Genomic DNA, 17,752 nt, shown 5'->3' with positions numbered 1-17,752 from the left:
TAAAGGGACAAAAAGAAACAATAAACATCCATTAAATACATTGTGTGCATCTGTAACCAGTCCCAAGAATACTACTTACTGCAATGAAAATACATAAGCAAATCCCATCAAAATCTAACCGAGCATACCATTATCATTATAACCAAATACAAATCAAGGGCCAGGGGTAAACTATACAGTGATTCAACCAGTTTCTTGATTAAGTAGTCAATCACGGAATTGATAAATATCTTCATTTGGAGAAGGGTTTTCTCCATGATTCACTCTTCCTGCAATGCAAACACCAAACATACCATTTTACACATCTACCCAACCAAACCTCAAGTGTCCTACTTCCAAACAAAGTTTTTTTTTTTCCCTGATTTATAAAGAAAGTCATGAAAAATATACCTGACAGATTAAAACCAGAAGTGTTTCTTGAATCATTGTTACTCCTCCAGTCAGATAATCGAGGAGAGGGCAAAGGGGTGGTTGCATTTTGGATGATGAATGGATACTTGTCACTGTTTTGATGATTATTCAAGTTGCCAATCATTGCAGAGGAATCAGTTGCCAATGGGAAGGCTGAAGCATCCTCTTTTGTAACAGCAGCAGCAGCAGCAGTGTTCTTACTGCTTATAACAAATGCACCAACAATTACCTTGGAAAACCGAGTAAATGGTGAGCATAAAAATTTAAAACTAGGGAGAAAGCCCAAAATAGAGTTTGATGCAGTTTCTATTAGAGCAAATTGCAGGAAATAGCAATGTAGTTTTCTGATTTTGTTGATATGGGCAATACACTTTTATTTAACATGGAGGAGGTAACAAGTTACCATTTGATTATGTGGCATCCATTTAATGATGATGTGGCGATATAAATGCCAAATAAGCATTCAACTAATACCAAATTAAAAAGAAAAAGAAAAAGATGTAGCTATTCGAACCCAACACCTCCCAAATGCAAAGTGAATGCTTTACAAATTACGCTAGATGCCTCTTTGGTTTGCAAAAAAAAATTATTGACCTTACTCTCCTAAATCTTTAGATTTTGTAAAATTATTTAATTATTTAATTTTTGTACTATCTATTTTTCAAACATATTCAATCCTATTACAAAACTATGTTTAATATGATTATCAATAAGGAAATTTAAATAAACAAAATACAACCCAAAATGACCAAATATAAACTAGATAATAAAAATTAAAGTAAATAAAATATAACCCAAACTAACCTAATAAAACTATATAATGAACAAAAAGTAAGTTTAAAACAATAGCACAACTTTGTTTTGAAAAAAAAAAAAAAAAAGTCTTAATAAGTTTATAAAATAAATATTACAAAAAATAAAACCAAATAAAAAACAGAAAATTTAATAAAAAGTTAAAGTTTCAGGAGATGAAGTCTATACATAAAGTTACAAACACAAAAGGGCGTATAGCCTAATTGGTAAAATATTTACTTAGCATGTAGGAGAAGTGGGTTCGAATCCCTAAAACTTTGTCTATTTTTATCTATTATCTGTTATTTCTTGATGCTTATTTGGCATTTATATTGCCACCGAATCATTTATAGGATGCCACATAATCAAAATAATCAAATGGTAACTAGTTACTAGTTCTCCAGGTAAATATATTGATATAATCTGTAAAAACATTAAAACAATGTAAAAACCCGTAAAAGTTAAAAGTTAAAGTATGTTGCGATTTCCTGCAATTTGCCCTTTCTTTACTTTTAAAGGAACAAAGTTTCACACTTGTTCCATTCAGGTGCCTCAAACTTTTTTTCAGAAGCTGCAACCTTTCAACTTTCAAAAAAAAATTTCCATGGTTGTGAAATTTTGCATATTTTTGTTCCATTGTTATGAAATTTTGTATCTTTTGTTGATGTGGCTCAACTTCTTTTTGATGTGTTTGGTTATTTTTACCACATCAACAAAAAATTGAAACCAAAAGATAGAAAATTCCACAACAATGGACCAAAACTTGGTTGCTAGAGGTGAATGTTACCTGCACGGGGCCCGCAGCTATCAAAGGTCCATCAACACCACCTCCTATGATTTGTCCATCATTACTACACAAACAGATACTTAATCCACCACTCCTGCTTTCAAAATCAGCACGCACATAAGATCCACATAGTGATATAATGTCAAAACGACCCTGAAATAAATAAATAAAACAAATCAAATCACTCGATTACATCAATTTCTTAATTGTGTTATGAAAAAGATGAATGGTTTAACCTCATAAGTAATGTTGCCACCAGATGTGGCTGGCTGATGTAGAGTTGCATTAGAGATCACACCAGATGCTGATATCACACATATCTCTTGCTTGCTTTGTTGCATAAATGACATGATTTTGTAGCTAACATCCTACGAAATTCAATCAAAATGATGAAAATCATAAATCAAAGTGTTGAAACTTGAAATAACCAATGCATACCTCGCCAGCTGTCACTGTTATCATGTAAGGTGTAAAACCTTGCCCAGCATTCCCTGAAATAAAGATAATAAATTTATTTCGACATTCAATTCAAAGTAAGGTTTCAGATCAGTGAGCCAAGAATCCAAATTTCAGAATGTAAACACCTAATTCAATCATGTAATGAAAGGAAATTCATAATATAGTAAAAACAAGAATCAACAAACCCTTGAAGTCTAGAGTGCTTAAAAAAACTCAAGAGCGTCAAACGGATAATGTTTAGATTTACAGAAGATTTTAAAGAGAACCCTACCAAGAGAAGGTTTCTTGGAAGAAGAAGAAGTGGTTGTTGAGGAGCCCCCAACAGTCTGAGATGTGTCTTTTTTGCTAGTTGAGGTTGGAGAAGACAAGGAGGAGAATCTCTTAGCAGCAGCAGCTTGCTCCGGCGTGCTATACTTTCTGGGTCTCCCTCTCTTCCTCCGTACGCCGGTCTGTAATGGAGAAGAGACGGCAGATGGGATAGAGTTGTGAGGATATAGCGTTTGACTGGATCGTGTATCTGTGCTAGTATTTGGTAAGATCCCATTGCCGGTGGCTGCTGGAGGTTGAGAAGGTGGTTGTTGGTGAGGGTGAGGGTGAGGGTGGTGCTGTGGTGGTGGTGGTTGTTGGTGGTGGTAGTAAAAGCCTCGACCATGGTCACCCGGTTCCATTAGATTATTTTGGTTTTGAGGAGATATTTTTTAAAGAAATTATTTTATTTTATTTTCTAAAGATTTCTTTTTTTAGGTTTTTTGAAATTGGCCATCGTGTGGACTGTGGACCTGCGAACGACTGATTCCGAGTTGACTCGCTCCTTGATTCCTCGAGTTCGATAGGGTTAAAATGTCCAAGAAAACAAAACAAAACAGAAAATGACAAGTTATAAATTGTAGTGGATTAATTTTTAATTTTTTTTATAAGACCATCTTCAATTTTTGTAAGATTATTAGTACTCCATAACGTTTTAAATAGTTTTCTTTTGTAGTGAGTTTTCCGGATCTTTTCATTTTGCTTGTTACCTTCTAGGCATCGGTAAGCCTTTTTTTTAAAATAAATAAATAAATAAAACCCCTCACGTTTCCTAGAATTTTTTTTATGACCAAAGTGTTCAAAAAATGTATTTATCTAAGTTTGTGTAACATCTCAAAAATCAGAATAAAACTTTCATTTTTCAAAAACAACCCCAAGACAATAAGTGTTTACAAAAACATTGTTTCAAAAGTATAATTTCATAAATCAGAGTAATCCTAAAAATCCAATAACATAAAATTCAGAGGACGTGCACGATCACGCATTCGCTTCGCCATGATCATCTGAAGTACCTGAAACAATAAATCAAAACTGTAAGTCAAAGTTTAGTGAGTTCTCCCAAGGTATGACAAACATATAATCAAACAGATACTGGGTCCACAACCTCCTGGTTAGATTACCCCTGACCCATAACCTTCCGGTTGGAATGTCCCAACCCACAACCTTTCGGTTGGATTGCCTAATACATACTAGGTCCACAATCTCCTGGTTGGATTACCCCTGGCCCACAACCTTCCGGTTGTAGTGCCCAACCCACAACCTTTCGGTTGGAATGCCCCGGTCTGTTGACTGACAGCACAAAGTAGTACAATCTCAACCCCACCATACCATGTTGATATATACATAACAAATAACAGATATGTATCAACAGATAATCATATAACCAGTCATCAGACAAACATGTAGATCTAACAGTTCACTACAACATAGCAACATCTTATATACCAAGATATATAATCTAGTAGGTCGGGCATTAGTGCCTTCGACCCACAAGTACAATGAGAAAAAACTCACCTCACAGTCTGAAAATGATAATTGAACAAATCACCGCTCCGGATACTAAATCTACAGATCACCTATACAAAAACAGTGACCCAACTCAATTTACCACTCAAAATACTCATAATACCCCTGAGTCAAACTTGGTCAAAGTCAAATTCAAATCCCCATTTGAAAGTCCCATAGCCACTCGTCACGTCGTAACCCTCTAGCGGTCACTTCTTGACCTAATAAGTTAAAATAGCAGAGGAACACCATCCTCACGTCGTGACACCCCAAGTGCTCACGTCGTGAGGACGCTCTGAACAAAAGTGCTTAATAAAATTCTCAACCCTTTTTGGATAAGCAACCAAATCCTCCATAGTATCTTATTTACTCCAAAACATTATAAAAATCATGGCTTTTGGACATGCATGTCCCAAACACTAACTAGGGCACAAAAAGAGGAAATGATACCAAATCTCACGCAAGAGTCATAAAACTCAACCATATTACAGATCTAGCATCTATACTACTCAAGGGACACTGGAGATCCATAAAGTTGGCAACTTTATGGATTCCAACCACTACATCATCTTGTATATGAAGGATAAAGCATAAAAATCTAGATCTAAGCTTACAGACTCATAAAGCAATGAACTTGAAACTCACAAAAGGTCCAGAAGGTGTGAAAATGATTGATGATGAGGCGTGAATGCATAAATGATGGACTAGATTCCCTTCCTCTTCTTCTTCTTGGCTAGATTCACCACAAATAAGCTCAAGATCAAATATGGATGTTAGGGTTTCAAAGGGGAGTGCAAGGAGGTGATGGGGGTTGAGGGTGGGCTAACCATATCCCTCACTTCCTTTAAATATAGAAATAAAACCCCTAAAATTAGGGTTTTCCCCTTAGACCGACATCACGTCGTGAGCCATATGTGCTCACGTAGTAAGCCCAAAGGTGACGCGTGTTTCTAGTATTCCCCTCACGACGTGACAAGCATCCCTCGCGTCGTGAGCCAGGTTAAAATTCCTAATTTTAAACTTGATAAAATGCTCACCTGACCTGAGTGTTACAATTCTCCCCCACTTGAATCAGACTTCGTCCTCGAAGTCCGCTGCTATGAACAACTCAGGGTAGTGCTCCCACATCTCTGCATCTCGGGTTCCCAAGTCCACTCGAAACCCTTCTGATGCTTTCACTAAACTTTGACCAGTGGAACCACCTTGTTTCACAAGGTCTTCGTCTTCCTATCCAAAACCGTCATTGGCCTCTCAACATAGTTCTTGCAATCATCAACCTGAATATCATCCAGAGGAACAACTGCTGAGTCATCAGCCACACACTTCTGAAGTTGAGAAACATGGAAGGTGTTGTGCATATGATCGAGCTCCTCAGGCAAATCCAGCTTGTAAACTACCTTGCCAACCCTGGCAATAACTTGAAATGGCCCAATATATCAGGGCCCCAACTTTCCCTCTTCCTGAAGCGTATTACACCCTTCCAGGTTGATACCTTCAGTAAAACCATGTCGCCGACTTGGAACTCCAACTCAGATCGACGCTTACTGGCATAACTTTTCTGCCGACTTTGAGCTGTCTGTAGTCTATGTCTAATCTGTTGAATATGCTTGTCGTCTGAAGGACTACCTCAGTCCTTCCCATGACTCTATGACCAACCTCTCCCCAACAAACTGGGGTACGACACTTCCGCCCATAGAGAATCTTGAATGGCGGCACACCAAACTGGAGTGATAGTTGTTGTTGTAAGAAAACTCAGGCAGAGGAAGGTAGTGTTGGATAAGGTGTCTAAGTCCATAACTTATTTGGTATATACTTGACCCGACCCGGCATGGTCCATTTGGGTTACACTTCACCCGAACTATTTATATGGATAACATTATGAGAAGAGTATATTTGCGGCTTATTAATATATTATAAGTTATAATATATTAATATGAAATTATATTATTTAATTAGTATTCGTCTTAAATTAATTATGAATTAATTTAGTGATCAAATGGTGACTAATTAAACATGGGCTATTGTATTTATATAGTGTGGGCTAACACTCATTATGGTAATGGGCTAAGCTTATATGGGAGTCCATGGATGATCCATGGAGCTCTTAACCCATGGATCCTTGGAAAGGAAAAGACATGGGTTATTAGGGTTTACCCTAATCATGTGCACTATATAAACAAGCTTGTGATGCATGAAATGACACCCTAGTGTATGTGAAGAAAGGTGGCCGATTTCTAGAGCATAGATATACTCTCTCATAAGTTTTTCAAGTTTGTGGTGATTTGTGATTTCCATTTGAGGCATTCACATTATTGGTGCTTGGCTCTCAAACTCCTAAGGAATCAATTCACAAAAAAAGGTATGTAATTCATCTAGTTCTTTTATGTTTAAAAGTTCCCCATGCCATGCTAGATAAGTTATAAACCTTGGAAAACAAATTTTGGATGTATTTTAGACAAACATAGATCCAAGGTTTATTAGGGTTGCATGTACACTTAGGAAGTGTTAGAATGCTCAAAACCCAACAGTGGTATCAGAGACTAGGCTTGTTTGTTGATACTTGATGCAAAATTGTGTTAAAAATCGAAATTGTTTGCTGTCTGAACAGTGGACTCGCCGAGTCCATGGGGGGACTCGACGAGTCCAAGTGAAAATTCATCCTACTCGTCGAGTAGGTTCGTGCACTCGACGAGTAGAATGAACTGACAGCAGATTTTCGACTTTTGTTGCTGGAAATGGACTAGAAACATTATCCTAAACTGTTTTGGTGTTTTAAAACCTGTTTTAGATGGTGTAATGTTTATGCTAATCCATTTACAATGGCTTATATCAAAATTCCATGATTTTATGTGCTCATATAATTCTTGAAATCTTGATGATCATGTTCATGTTCTTATGAGTTTAGAAAAATGATAGGAATTATTTGCTGAATTGTTTATCATTAATTCTTGATCATTTATGTGTTTTAATGGAGTCCATAATTTGTCCTCAAGTTATGGATATCCAAAGGTCACTTTCTTTTAAACACACATTTAAACACATAAGTTACATAAAAATGAAGAGTCTTCATTTTTATGAACCATTAACTCATAAGTTATGAAATGAAAAGTTTTGAAAAGTTTCAAAACTTGCCCTCAAGTTTTGGAATTTGTAAAGTTACACACACTTTAATATACTTTAATTCCAACCCTTAGAGTTTTAAAAGTTAAAATACAACCCTTATACTATTTATAACATTAATGGTTAATTATTATATATATGTATAAGATCAAGTCGTTTTACCGTTAGTAGGCCTCATTCACGAAGCTGGTCTATAAGGGGGGTATAAGGTTGTTGCCTATAAAATGGCAACTTAATGGGTGTCCATTCTCACCCACCGCTTCCTTGATCGGTGGAGGGTCGTTAGCCGAACGGGTAGGACAATGACTTTAAATTCTCATTAAAAGTATAATGAATATTATAAAGTAACTAAACCTTTTTATAAATTCCCAATCTTAGTTACTTTAGGAAAATGTGAATATGGTGCTAACCCATGAAATTCACACTTTGTACCTTACCAAGTCGTTGGTGGAGCGTGTGTGGTTAACCGGCACACTAACTTGGACTAGTAAGGATCACGAAGGGTGACTTAATGTTTATCATAGATCGGTGGAGCGTGTGTGGTTAACCGGCACATCGATTAGGTGATAATGTTAAGGGTACCAAGTGAGTTTGCATGGTTATTCACACCTTGTTTTGTGATCCTCGACATCCCGGTCACAAAACCTGAAGGGCACAATCGAGATTGAAACATGCCATTGAAAGTTCAATGAATCTCAAAAGATCTAGGAGTTTCAAATCCAATTAAAACTTAATAATTTATTTCGTTTTTTATGGTGGAAATTGGTGAATCGTCATTCACCTACCTTCAAATATTTTATAGCTTGGATTACGGCATCCCTCTTCCAAGTTATAAAATATTGTGTTGGGTCCTAGCGTTAATATTTCATATTGGGTGTTATATTAAGGACTTAAAATCAACTAACTTGAATATCTCCCATTGTAGATGTCTGGTTTAGACAATTGTGATCTTCCCAAATCTCATGGAAATCATACTTCTCTACCTCCACCTCCTCCATTTATTCTCCCTGACCCACAAGCTCGAAGACTTGAAAAATTCAAGGTCACTCAAGCCCTACTAGCAATGAAACATAAGGATGGAAGACCTGTGTGCACTCATGTCTTAGGAATGAAGTCACATTTTGACAGATTGAGAATGTTGGGTGTCGTTGTCCCAAGGAAGTTGGCTATTGACTGGGTTCTTCAGTCACTCCCAGATTCATATAGTGAGTTCATTAAAGACTACTATGTGATAGATCACGACATGACCCTAATAGATCTATCTTATTTGCTTGTTGCTGCTGAGTCAGAAATGATGTGGCGCAATGGTCAAGCAAATATGGGTGGAAGGTCTATTTCTCAAACTTCCATGGACATTGAAAATGGCAACATTGGAAGTCCAGAAAAGCCTTTTCTTCCCAATGGAAAGGAATCGGCCTTGGTCAACCCGGTTGACCAAAAGGCAAAGGGAAAGGCTAAGTCTATGATAATCTCATGTACCATTCCCAAAGAGTCTATATGTTTTTATTGTCATGAGAAGGGACATTGGAAACGAAGTTGCCCTGAATACCTAAAAGATCTGAAAGCAAGTAGAAACAAAAGGTTTGACTCTGCTTCAGGTAAGTCCACTATCTAACTCTGTTAAGTTCCTTATTGATGATTCTTAATACAAAATGTGACTCGGTTAAATTTTGGTGTCTGGCAGGATCAAGCAAAGGGAAGGACACTTAATAAAAGGAGTATGTTGAATCTGATAGCGAATATGGATGGTTCGAAGATCGGATTCTTGAGCTGCTACATAAGAGTTATGATAGATTGCTAGAAGATATGTAATAGCATAGTTTTCATTTAAAGTTGCATTGTAAGGAAAAAGTTTTTCCGCATTTATAAATAAATAAAATTTTGTTTTATTTTATTATATCTCCTTGCAATGGCATTTTATGAAAAAATGATGTTTGTATGGTTCTAGCAATAATGGAAATGTGCATTTGATTCTTTCATTAGTGGTAGTGTCTAAATTTATCAAATAAGGAAAGATTCTCATCACCCAAGGTTTCAATTGGACTGAAACTTGGAATCATGCAGGTTGTATTGCATGATGAATGAGAATTTTCATTTTTGGAAAGTTAAGACTAATTCCCTGACCACATGTATATGTGAGACAGGTGAAAGACTAAAGGATCGGATACACTGGGTGTGTGCAGGTCAAAGTCCACCACAAAGATCGATAAAGACTATTCGTCATGATTTACTAAAGTTTAGTAAAGATGGTTGTACCTACAAGTTGAAGTACAATTCTGAAACATTGGAAAAGTTTCAATGTATGGCAAGACGAATGGGAAGAATCAAATTGGGCAGAAAGATAAAAGTTTCTCAAATCTGAAAAGATGGGAGAGTACTTTAGTATCTTGTTTTATGATCATCTTAATGATTAAGAAACCATGTCACAATTCATCCTCTAAGGACATCTTAGTGAATTTTATGGCTAAGAAGAGGATTCATGAATTGTTGGAATGGTTAAAATCAAGAAGATGAATCATACTTCGTTCCAAAAACAAGTCTTAGAGTCATACTCCAAGATTGTAACTTGAGTGACACATCTTAAAGAAGGTTTATAACACTTGTCAAATGTAAGAGTAAAATGTTTTCTACTCTTGTACATTTGAAATTGGTAAGTTGTGATGTTTTGGATAAAACAAAGACCAACTGACATCAATTGTGTGAAGTGTTTATCTTGATAAGAATCCGCACGGACTCTTGAATGTTTGTTTGGTTGTCAAGGAATGATTCTTGACAAAGAGAAACTTGCATGTCAAGAGGACAGTGGGAGTCTTAAAGGTCTTCAGAGTTTCAAGAGCTAATCAAGGATAAAACCTATAGTTTATCGCTAGCACACGACTTGAGGTTTGTAACCTATCGTGTTGACATAATTCTTGTTCCTGTGCCTATTCCGGTACAGTTGACTATGTATGTGAGTTCTGTGAGTTCTCAATTGTGTGCATAACAACTTGGAAGCAATGGTGGGCCCTTGGGCTACCAAGAGGCAAGAAATCAAGATTGAACAAGTTCAATCCATATGTTTTGAGTTTGTCACTAACCTTGTCTTTTGATTACGGTTTTGACAAATTCATATGGATAGGAACACATACATCATAAAATCTAAGTGTCATAAGGTTTTTTCCGATTCATGAAAATGATGGTGAGGAAACGCTATCACTAAGTAGATTTTAAGTAGATAGCAATTGTGTTGTTTGCATTCTCAAAGTCGTTAGTGGAGCGTGTGTGGTTAACCGACACACTAACATGGACTTGTGAGAAATGGCAAACAGGTCTAAACATTATGATTACGGCATCCCTCTTCATAATTGTTTAGACACACATGTGAGCTATCTAAAGAAAGATGTATGAGTCTGAGAAGCTTATATAAAGTTTTTTCGAAGCATATCGTATCAGAAGTCTGAACTTTGGTGATGAAAGTCAATAAAGTATTGATTTCTAGAAGTCGATTTCTGAGTACATGTCAAAGCTAGTGGGAGCATAATTGTTGTGCTAAATAATTATTATGCTAGTGGGAGCATAATCAATTATGATGAGTATTGTTAATTATAGAAAACAAGAATTTCACTTGGAAAAGGTTGTTTTGCTATAATTAAGGGAGAGAAGATTATACTTCATTTCAATCCTAAAAGTTTAGATTGAGATTTCAATCATCTTTAGTCAAGGATATATATACGAATTTTATGTTGGAATGGTTCAACATAAGGAAATTCTATATATATTGCGTTCTCAAATTCGATTATGATTACGACATCCCTCTTCATAGTCGTTTTTTGAAAACATGGTAAATAAAAAAAAATATTGTAGCAAAATACTGATCTAGTATCAGGTCTTTATGTGAGACATCGTGAATCGTGTCCCATATGCTTCGGGTATAGGATCGGTCACATGTGCTATAATATTCATCCTTTCTAAATTTTCCAAATGCTCAAAGCATTAAGAAGGGAAAAGTCTAGAATTAGATAAGACTAAAATGATTAAGCAATTGTCGAGGACAATCTAAGGTTCACCAAAGATTGGTTGCTCAGGGACAGTTGGAAGTATAGTGTTAAATTTTGGAAGGACCATATGGATATATTCTGAAAAGAGGTAGCTCTTGTTCAGATATGATAATCAAAATGGGAATATGGAAATTTTCCATATTGGGAGTTGGATATTAAGAATCTATGAGAAAGTTAGAAACTTTTATGCAAGAAGGATGTTCAAAGCAATGTACTTTGAATATGAGAGTTCGTTTCCATAGAAGTGACCTCCTTTGGAATACTCTGTAATGACTGTTGACAAGTTTTGTAAACTTTTGTGCATAGTCATTGCAAGAGGATCAATGCATATAAGTTTGGAATCTAACAGATTACAGTAAATGACAAGAATTTGGTATTCTTTCATTTACGGTAAGGATTTGAGACTGTGAAATGAGCATCATTGGAATCATGTTCAATTGATCTACTTCACAAAGTAAAGATCATAGACAAACATAGTGTGCACACTTGGTGTATGGCATGATTATTGTTTAGAAAACATAGTGTACATGCTTGGAGCATGGGACAACTATTGTTTTAATTCAAGTGTTAAGTTGATAAATCGAAACAGAATAATGTGGAATCAATATGGTGATGAATAAAAGGTGTTTTATTTATATTCATAAGTGCTGAGACCATGGGATTCAATTATTCTTGTGTTTCACTTTGCATGTTTTGACTTCCATAATAACTACGTTATTCTTTCCGAATGATTAAGTTATTCAAACCATCCACAGTCGGTCATATGTTGGAAGTAGATATGAATCAAGACTGTCATGAGTTGGTTGTAGAGGTCTAAGATGTTGGACATGGCTACAACACTCATGAGTGCTCATAAGTTATGAGTATTGGATTCAACCCATACTCACTTCATGGAATTTATCTCGAGTGATCGTGAGACGGTAATATCATATAAGTCTTCAAACCTAGAGATATGAGTTGTTACCTATGAGTTGGTTGTACATTAATTGCACGAAAACGCATCAGTAACTTGATGTTATAAAACGTGACTTTGTGTATAATTCAACAAGTAGCAGAAACAAGTATATGAGTCGAAGTTTATCTATTCCTTCTAGTCCTTGGAGGATTAGAAGCGATATCTGGGCCCCTCGATGATTTTGTTTTGACCTATGTACCGGGCCCGGTCAGAACTAAATTGATGTGTTCGATTAAGTTCTTTGTCAAACAAATCGGAAATCGGGAAACAAACTGCTGGACAATAAGTAAGACATTGTTCCATGTATTTGTCCGGCTGATATCATGAGAGCAGAGGATTATATGATCACTTATCTAAAATGGCGCTTCATAGTTCAACAGAGTTTTCGAGAGCTACGATTGCCGATTGGTTCCTGAAGTCATATAGGCAAATATAGTTATTAGACTTATCTAAGTGGGAGACTGTTGGATAAGGTGTCTAAGTCCATAACTTATTTGGTATATACTTGACCCGACCCGGCATGGTCCATTTGGGTTGCACTTCACCCGAACTATTTATATGGATAACATTATGAGAAGAGTATATTTGCAGCTTATTAATATATTATGAGTTATAATATATTAATATGAAATTGTATTATTTAATTAGTATTCGTCTTAAATTAATTATGAATTAATTTAGTGATCAAATGGTGACTAATTAAACATGGGCTATTGTATTTATATAGTGTGGGCTAACACTCATTATGGTAATGGGCTAAGCTTATATGGGAGTCCATGGATGATCCATGGAGCTCTTAACCCATGGATCCTTGGAAAGGAAAAGACATGGGTTATTAGGGTTTACCCTAATCATGTGCACTATATAAACAAGCTTGTGATGCATGAAATGACACCCTAGTGTGTGTGAAGAAAGGTGGCCGATTTCTAGAGCATAGATATACTCTCTCATAAGTTTTCCAAGTTTGTGGTGATTTGTGATTTCCATTTGAGGCATTCACATTTGGTGCTTGGCTCTCAAACTCCTAAGGAATCAATTCACAAACAAAGGTATGTAATTCATCTAGTTCTTTTATGTTTAAAAGTTCCCCATGCCATGCTAGATAAGTTATAAACCTTGGAAAACAAATTTTGCATGTATTTTAGACAAACATAGATCCAAGGTTTATTAGGGTTGCATGTACACTTAGGAAGTGTTAGAATGCTCAAAACCCAACAGGTAGGAGTCCCAACTCCTACCGAAAGCTATGACACAGGCTCTCAACATATCCTCAAGTGTCTAAATGGTCCTTTTGCTCTGGCCGTCAGTCTGTGGATGATAAGCAATGCTAAGATGCAACCTCGTACCCAGTTCCTCGTGGAACTTCTACCAAAAACGAGATGTGAACCAAACATCTCGATTGGATACAATGGAGATTGGAATACGATGCCGAGAAATAATCTCGCACACATACACATCGGCGAATTTATCGGCTGTGGAACTCTCTCGAATAGCTAAGAAGTGGGAACTCTTGGTCTGACGATCAACGATTACCCAAATTGCATCAAACCCCTTAGTTGTCCGAGGTAACTTTGTGAAGAAATCCATAGTAATATGTTCCCATTTCCACATGTGAAACTCCAATGGCCACAACTTACCATGCAGTCTCTGGTGCTCGGCCTTGACCATCTGACAGGTTGTGTACCTCTCGACATACCAGGCTATCTCTCTCTTTATGCACGACCACTAGTAACTAAGTCTCAAATCCCGATACATCTTGGTGGCTCCAGGGTGTATCGAAAACTTGGAATTGTGTGCCTCCTCCAACATAGTCTGTCTAATCCCACCAAAGTCTGGTACCCATACCCGACCACACCAGGTCAATAATCCACGACTGTCGGTAGAAAACCTGTCAATCTCGCCCCTGATTCGCTCTTGCTTCTAGTTCTCTTTCTTGAATCCCTCAGCCTGAACCTCCCTAATCAAATCCAACAACATCGAATCAATCGAAATCCTCATACATAGGATCTCAATAGCAGAACTAGCTGTCTTGCGACTCAAAACATTAGCGACCACATTCGCTTTCCCTGGATGATACAGAATCTCGCAGTCATAATCCTTGACTATGTCAAGCCACATACGTTGTCTCATGTTCAAATTCGGCTGATCCATGAGATATCTCAAACTTTTTTGATCCGTGTAGATAGTACATCGGACCCTATACAAATAATGTCGTCAAATCTTGAGAGAACACCAATGCTCCCAGCTCCAAATCATGATTCAGATAACGAACGTCATGCGACTTCAGCTGCCGAGAAGCATAAGCAATAACCCTCCCTCGCTGCATAAGAACTGCCCCCACGCTGATGATGGATGCATCACAAAATACCACAAAATCTTCAACACCCTCAGGGAGGGTCAACATTGGGGCCTCACATAACTTCTGTCTCAGAGTCTCGAATGCAGCCTGCTGCTCAAGCCCCCAACGGAAATCCACGCCCTTCCTCGTCAGACGAGTGAGGGGTACAACAATCTTGGAGAAGTCTTGAATAAATATCTGATAATACCCTGCTAATACCAAGAAACTCCTGATCTCCGTGGGAGACTTCAGAACCTGCCACTGCATCACAACCTCAATCTTGGCCGGATCGACCACAATTCGTCCAAGTTAACGAGATGCCCTAAGAACTGGACCTCTCGTAACCAAAACTCACACTTCGAGAACTTGGCATACAACCGTTCTCACCTCAAAACTCACACTTCGAGAACTTGGTATACAACTGTTCTCACCTAAAAACTCCCAGAAGCTCTCGAAGGTGCTCCTCATGCTGCTCCCTGGTCTTGAAATACACCAATATATCATCAATGAAAACAATGATTGATCAATCGAGCATCGTCATGCATACCTGATTCATCAAATCCATAAATGTCTTAGACGCATTGGTGAGCCCAAATGGCATAACCACGAACTCGTAATGACCATAATGATTCCAAAACGCGGTCTTCTCCACCTCCTCCTCTCTAACCCTCATCTGATAATACCCCGATCTCAAATCGATCTTAGAGAACCAAGATGCACCCTGCAACTGATTGAATAGTTAATTAATCCGCGAACGTGGGTAACGGTTCTTTACTGTTAACTTGTTCAACTCCGGGTAATCAATGCACATCCGGTGTCAACCATCTTTCTTCTTAACAAAAAAATCGATGCTCCCCACGACGAACTGCTCGACCTAATAAATTATTTGCCTAACAGCTCCTGAAGCTGTGAGGACAACTCTTGTATATCAGGTGGTGCTAATCGGTACAACTCCTTAGCAATTGGAGCCGCACCTAGAACCAAGTCGATCCTGAACTCAACCTTCCTCTCAGGAGGCACACCAGGTAACTCCTTCGGGAACACATCAGCAAACTCTCTAATAATAGGCACATCCGAAACTGAAACTTGCTTCCCAGCTCGAGTATCAATCACATATGCAAGATAACCCATACAACCATGTTGAATATACTGCCGAGCACTGGCAACAGAACAAAAGGCTGACCCAATCCTGGTACGCTCTCCATAAATAAAAATTTCTCCCCCACTTGGGGTTCGAACTACCACCTGCTGACCCTCGCAGTCAATCATAGCCCCAAACCTGCTCAGCCAATCCATCCCTGCTATTACGCACACATCCCCTATGGGGATAGGAATCAGATCAATCGGATAAGGCACCCCATAAATCTCCAAGACATAACCCTGATAAACGATCGATGTAGAAACCTCGTGTTTGTTGGCGATAGAAGCCCGCAACGGACACTCGAACACACCAAGAGTCATATCAACACTCCTACTGAAGGACCGAGATATAAAGGACCGACCCACACCCGAGTCAAAAAGCACAAGAGCAGAAAAAGAGTTCACTAAGAAGGTACCTAATAGTATCACAACATAAGCATACCATAAAATAACTAACAGAATAATTAATGAAAACATACCAGTAACAATGTCCGGCGCCGCCGTGGCTCCTCTGCAGTGAGCTGGAAAGCACAACCTCGAGCCCTCGGGGGCTCCGCCCTACCTTGGTGTCCATTTGTGATCCCCAGAGTGGCTGGCGTTGGAGCCTGCGCCGGCCTAGCCACGGGCAGTGGACATTGGGCCTTCACATGGGCCACCTGATCATAGTGATAACAAATCATGGCGCTCGGTATTAGGTCCTGCTGACGATAATCCTTGGTATAATGCCTATCCTTGCCATATTTGTGGCATCCAGATGATGATCGACAAGCACCTTCATGAACCTTGTCGCACTTGCCACAAGTGCAGCCCATCTGTCCCCTAGATCTTGAATCAACCTGCTTGAACCGCTTTGATGCAGGCTGTGACTGAACAGGGGGCCTGCCTCAACTCCCTCGTCTAAATCTCTATCTAAATCTCCCGCCTCCTCGCGACATCCTAAAGCTCAGCGAGGGTACCATAACACTGGGTGGACACGAACTGCCGAATATCCGTCTTGAGCATGCTCAAGTACCGAGTCATCTGAGCCTACACCGAAGTAGCAAACTCATGGCAGAAAAGAGCCATCTCAGTAAACATCTTGGTGATCTCCGTCACTGTCTCAGTCTTCAGTCTCAGATCCAAGTACTCCTGAGCCAACCTCTCCCTCACCACTAAAGGAATGTATCTCGCATATAACATCTTCGAAAACTACTTCCAAGTAACAACAGCTCTCTGCTCAAGAGTGTAAGTACCAGTCACCAATTTCCACCAATCCTTCGTGCCCAACCGGAGAAGGTTCAGGGCGCACTTGACCTTCTGGTCAGCAGGGCAAGGACACGTGAAGACACGTTATACAACCACCTCATCTCCACAATCGGGTCCCTAACCCCATCAAACTCTGGGGGCTTCGTATTTTCAAAGTCTCGATACTGGAAATGTCTCTCCCCTCGAATCTCTATAGTATAAACAATCACGGTAGTTGCAGCAACAACAACATCAGAAAGAGCAACATTAGAAAGGCCACAAATACACATTGCCACAATCAGATGACGAGACTAGACCCTTGGGGTTTGTGACTTCCTTGCTACGTGTACGGATGTAACATATCAAAAATCACAACCAATTTAAACCTTTCAAAACAACCCATTTACTAATAAAAGTGTTTACAAAACCATTGTTTTCAAAACATTATTCAAAACGAGTCTCCCAAGATCAACAACATAAAAATCAGTATGTGTACGGTCACGCCTTCGCCTTCCCACGATCCTTAGAAGTACCTGAAACCATAACCAAAAACTTTAAGCCAACGCTTAGTGAGTTCCCCCGGAGTACCACCACACAAAACATATATCATAAACAAACAAACATGTTGGGTTCAATCAGTCATCGGACTGGAATACCTACGGGTCCACATCCATCGG

General features: G+C 38.4%; 1 protein-coding gene across 1 annotated transcript; it reads right to left on the bottom strand.

Moving 5' to 3' along the window:
• LOC145134112 (AT-hook motif nuclear-localized protein 14-like) lies at window positions 1-3,161 on the bottom strand. The gene is made up of 6 exons (XM_079069021.1): window positions 2,721-3,161; window positions 2,429-2,481; window positions 2,227-2,358; window positions 1,991-2,143; window positions 391-640; window positions 1-269 (listed from the first exon to the last, which is right to left on the bottom strand). The coding sequence occupies exons 1-6, from the start codon at window positions 3,115-3,117 to the stop codon at window positions 208-210; spliced, it is 1,047 nt and encodes a 348-aa protein (XP_078925147.1). The 5' UTR covers window positions 3,118-3,161; the 3' UTR covers window positions 1-207.
• Window positions 3,162-17,752: the final 14,591 nt, after the last annotated feature.

This window comes from Lactuca virosa, chromosome 8 (genome assembly GCF_052849685.1).
Source record: "Lactuca virosa cultivar CGN04683 chromosome 8, Lactuca_virosa_CGN04683_v6, whole genome shotgun sequence".
In the NCBI taxonomy this organism is placed as follows: Eukaryota; Viridiplantae; Streptophyta; class Magnoliopsida; order Asterales; family Asteraceae; genus Lactuca; species Lactuca virosa.
The sequence above is the reverse complement of the archived record's forward strand: the minus strand, read 5'-3'. Positions and strand labels throughout refer to the sequence as shown.

Coding starts and splice junctions, on each gene's coding strand:
- LOC145134112 (XM_079069021.1), bottom strand. CDS start 3,117: ATGGAACCGGGTGACCATGGTCGAGGCTTTTACTACCACCACCAACAA. Junction 2,482..2,720: donor TTCCAAGAAACCTTCTCTTG/GTAGGGTTCTCT, acceptor TCTTTATTTCAG/GGAATGCTGGGCAAGGTTTT. Junction 641..1,990: donor TAGCTGCGGGCCCCGTGCAG/GTAACATTCACC, acceptor CGGTTTTCCAAG/GTAATTGTTGGTGCATTTGT.